Genomic DNA, 4,823 nt, shown 5'->3' with positions numbered 1-4,823 from the left:
CTCGGTCTCTTTGGCTCAACAAGAGTGAGGATTCACCTGCCATCTGGGTGAGGTCACTCCTCCAACCTGACAGACTCTGTCCCCTGAGATTGGCACCATTGTTGTTGTGGGGTAATGATTTCAGAGTTAGTAGATCCTCCAGAACCTTAAGAAAAAAGGATAACCTTAATGTAGGATGTGTTGTTTTTCAAGCCTTGAATTTCAAAGTGTGCAATCAAGGTGTGAAGCAGAAGAGGTGTGGAACAGGCAACTAAATTGTTCTGCCAACAAGATAAGAGTTCTAATACTGAGTCAGGGAGATCGAAGGGAGGTAGAATTATATGCCGCATGCTGCTTCTCCAAGCTCCTTTCTTCCAGTCCCAAGAACAAACTTCTTTGATGGGTGTTACAGCAGAGAACACAAGAGGAGCTGTCCTCCATTACTTTTGGGAGATCCCAGTGTAAAGGGACTTAGCAGGGCCACAGGCACGGGAAATCTAACAGAGATGGTGTCAAAGGGATAATAGGCCCTGTGTGAGTGCTCACTAAAAGATAATAACTTTATGGGGAGGGGCTGGTGGCTCAGTGGGTTAAGTGTCTGACTTCAGCTCAGGTCACGATCTCAGGGTTCATTAGTTTGAGCCCAAATCAGCATGAAGCCCACTTTGATTCTCTTTGTCCCTCCCGCACTTGTGTGCATGCACTCTCCCTTTCTCTCTTTCTCTCAAAAATAAATAAACATTAAAAAAGATAAATAACATTATGATCAGATGTGTAATGGAATTATCCTGGAATAATAGTAGAAACATTGAATTTTAGAATTGGAGTGTACTTTAATGAGGACCTAGTCAAACTCTCACATTGTACTAATGAGGTGGTGTCACCAGAAAGTCTAATCGCTTGCCAAAGTATCCCAGCTCTTTGGTGGCAGAGTCTGGATTAGAACCCAAGTCTTCCAGCGCCTGGTACTCCTGATCTCCAGGACTCCGACTCCCCTTCCCTACAAGCTTTCTACACTCTCATCCCAAGCATTTCTTTCATAGTTTTACAAACTACAATTTTTTTTGCACAATTGAAAATGTTTTATTAAGGCACATACATAAACCAAGTTATCGTTAAAAAGAAAAACAAACCCAGGACAAGGATGAAGGGTAACAAGCATTGGCCCTTCCTTGTTTCCCACTCTACAAACACTTCCTGGTTCCTCATGTTCCTTTTGGCCTTTATCTCAAAATAAAACGATGATGTGTTTCTTGCTTAATTTATCAATTTCAGATTTTTGCTTATGGAATTGATAAAAAAGAATCTAGTTCATTCTAGTTCCATGACTCACACCATCATTGTCATTTCTTATCACTGACTCCCTTTACCTTTCTGGGCAGAGTACTGTGTTTGCAACTTCTGTTCATCACAGAGTTGTGTAGAGCATTGTTACATGTATCTGGTCTTTATTATTTTTTAAAAATACATTATTTGATGTGCAATTATGTGTACATTATGTGCTTAATACAGTTTTGACATGTATGTCTCTAATGCTTAATAATACATTATTCAGTTTTGCTTATTTTTGAGCTTAAAATGTCCATAGTAGTTATTGTAAGCAATCGCCTTGGACTTGCTTTCTTCAATATTATATTATATTTCCCAAAGTAATAAATTGTATTAAAGTCTTTGAAGTTCATTTAAACATGTTTGTGGTATTCAGCTATGTGAATGCACCACAATTTATTCATCCATGCTGCTGCTGTCTCTACGGACATTTGTTTTTTCCTTTTCCTCCATACCTCCTGTTATAAACACTGAGGTGAGGAGCATTCTTGTGTCTCCTGCTGGGAGTATGCCCAGAACTCCTCTTGGGTACATAGTCAGAAGTGAGGCTACTGAGCCACCTGCTATAACAGTGTTCAATCTTTAGAGATATTGCCAAATTGGGCTGCCTTTCACCAGCGATATGTGTTTCCATTCATGTAAATACTTTCCAACATCACTGTGAAGTGACATGCTAGTTAAATTGACAATTTTTATGTTTTGTATGTTTATTGGACATTGGTTTTATTCTTCTAAGGAAGATATTATAGGAAGATGTTATATTGTCTTTTTCATGTTGATTGGTAGGAGTTATTCATGTATTATGAATACTGCTCTTATGTTTGTTATATGGTATCCTAAGTCAGGGTACTCCCAAGAAGAGAAGTAACACCAATTATTTGGACAGGGAAAAGGTAATATAAGTAGAAGAAGTTAAGTAGAAGAAGCTAGCTGTCTACTAAAAGAGCAAGATGAAAGTAAGAGGTCCAAAAATAGCAGGTGCTTAGCCCTTCCAACCTCTCACTGCCAAGGCTGAGATTCAGACCTCTTCAAAGAGGGAAAGTCCTTTTCAAAAGCCTTTCAGTGGTGAACGAATTTATGAGAAGGTATGATCAGAGCTAGTGTGTTAGAACTACCAGTGCAAAAGGTATGGGCATGATAGGTGTGGTTTCTAGAAATAGTTCACCATTGCTGGAGAGTGAGAGCTGGTCTGTAGAGATAATCAACCATTGCAGGTGATGTGGGAGTGGGGGTGGGGCAGGAGGATGGCCAGAAGTTGTGCTTTTTATTTACTTTAAAATTTTTATATGTTTTTTATTATTGAGAGAGAGAGAGAGAGAGAGAGAGAGAGAGAGCATGAGCAGGAGAGGTGCAGTGGGGGATACAGAGGATATGAAGTGGACTCCCCAGTGACAGCAGAGAGCCTGATGCAGGGCAGTGACTCAGGAACATGAGACCACGACCTGACCTGAAGAAGGATGCTCAATTGACTGTGCCACCGAGGTGTCCCTCAGAAGTTGTGTCTGAATGCTTAATTAGATTCAGATTAAACATTATTGGCAAGACTACTTTATAGGTGATACACTATACTGATTATCTGACTGCACGAGGACACAACTAATGACACGTTATTTCGTACTATCTGCTAGAAATCTCCGTGATAAACCCACATTTTTCTGTTTGCTATTAGATGATCTGTGGGATGAAATTTTGCACTCTGAGAATATATTTTTCTTCACCAACTTTTTATGTAATGGTTTTTGTAATATTTGCCCTTATCATATAATACATTGGAAATTACAAAATGATGATTATTCTAATGCTATAGTACTGCATTTGTTAGCCTGCATTTTTCTGTAAAGCAGTACTTTCTTCTGTTTTTTTTCCCTTTATCTTATGACAGAAAGCAGGCAAACACCCAAAGATTAATTGGATGATGCAAAAAAGCTACAAAAGTCACCCAGAAGAAACTCCCATGGGGCAAGTTTGGGATAATTTGAGCACCCAAATTATGGTGATATAATTAATTACAATGTATTCAGTAAATATAATCCATAAGTCTACAGTGATATCAAGAGCACTGAGAGAAAGAGATCTTTCAGCCATTGGATTTAAACCATTTACATTTTTTGTTATGATAATTGATATATTTGGAATTATCTTTACATTTTAATTTTTAATATCTATTTTTGTACCAATTCTTCTGTACTTCTAGTTTTTTGTTTCTTTGTTTTTTTGGAGAGATTGATTTTAATTGTTAGGAATCATTTATTTTTGCTTTTTCCTTATTCCATTTTCTTCCTCCACATGCTCTAAATTTATACATTATTTTTATTAATTTAGTGTTTGTCTCTGAAAAATAACTACTTATCCTTCCTTTTTTTAAAGACACATTTATTCAGCATTATGATCAGACTATATTACATTTAGCAATCAACAGCATGGGTGCAAAACAAAAATCTACATTAAAACCCTTTGTTGGAATGCTTTTACACTTTTCACAGAACAGAAACTAAAATAACCTGTTATACAATTAGTCACAAATACAGTCCTCGAGTTTTTTGCCCATACACATCTGTATTGTCTAAAACATGTCTTCTTTGTAGCAGCAAGACCCTGCCACCCCTGTGCTTGGCTGAGTTCACAAATCTGTTGTAACCTGTAGCTTCCCTGTCCTCTGGCTCTCCTCTCCTGCTAAGCTTTGTTTCCTGGCAGTAATTAAAACCTTCTGCCACTTCCATAGCTACTGCTGCTGCTGGAACCGCCATAGCCACCTTGGTTTCATGATTTAGCAAAGTATTGGCCTCCACCCCATAGGGGCCTGAGCTTTTGCTTCCAACATTTCCTCCTTTCATGGGTCCAAAATTTGAAGACTGACTATAGTAATTGCCAAAATCACTATAGATTCCACCACCTCCAAAGTTGCTTCCACTACCACTGCCAAAACCGCCTCTGCCTCCTTTGTTGTCATAGCTGTCATAGCTGCCACTCCGGCCATAGCCACTGCCCTGCCTTCCTTCCATAACCCTGTCCACCACTTCCATAGCCTCTGCTTCCTCCAGAGTGACCAGGGCTGCCTCCTCCATAACTGCCATCGTTACCATGTCCATTACAGCCATCCCCACTGCCACCCTTTCCACCACCACTTAGACTGCCACCAAAGCCCACTGAAGGTTCCTCCATGACCAATGTTGTCATTCCCACCAAAATCACCTCCACGACCACCACCGAAGTTTCCAGAACCACTTCGACCTCTTGGGAGGGAGGAAGCACTAGCTATCTCTTGCTTAGAAAGAGCCTTCCTTACTTCACAGTTGTGTCCATTCACAGTATGGTACTTTTGAATGACAATCTTGTCTATAGAGTCATGGTCGTCAAATGTTACAAAAGCAAAGTCTCCCTTTTTGCCACTGCCTCAGCCAGTCATGATTTCAATCACTTCAATTTTCCCATACGGTTCAAAATAATCTCTCAGACTATGGTCTTCAACGTCTTCTTTAAGGCCACCTTTAAAAATCTTTTTCACAGTTAAGTGG

The 4,823-nt window shown here is 39.4% G+C and overlaps 1 protein-coding gene across 1 annotated transcript; it reads right to left on the bottom strand.

The window, feature by feature from the left end:
• Positions 1 to 3,670: 3,670 nt before the first annotated feature.
• LOC115296853 (dormancy-associated protein 2-like) lies at positions 3,671 to 4,581 on the bottom strand. Its single transcript, XM_029945326.1, has one exon. The coding sequence runs from the start codon at positions 4,404 to 4,406 to the stop codon at positions 3,825 to 3,827; it is 582 nt and encodes a 193-aa protein (XP_029801186.1). The 5' UTR covers positions 4,407 to 4,581; the 3' UTR covers positions 3,671 to 3,824.
• Between the last annotated feature and the right edge of the window lie 242 nt (positions 4,582 to 4,823).

Source organism: Suricata suricatta, chromosome 7 (genome assembly GCF_006229205.1).
Source record: "Suricata suricatta isolate VVHF042 chromosome 7, meerkat_22Aug2017_6uvM2_HiC, whole genome shotgun sequence".
NCBI classification, from domain to species: Eukaryota; Metazoa; Chordata; class Mammalia; order Carnivora; family Herpestidae; genus Suricata; species Suricata suricatta.
The sequence above is the reverse complement of the archived record's forward strand: the minus strand, read 5'-3'. Positions and strand labels throughout refer to the sequence as shown.

Bases quoted from the DNA above. Each gene is read 5' to 3' on its own strand.
- LOC115296853 (XM_029945326.1), bottom strand. From the start codon at position 4,406: ATGGCTGTAATGGACATGGTAACGATGGCAGTTATGGAGGAGGCAGCC.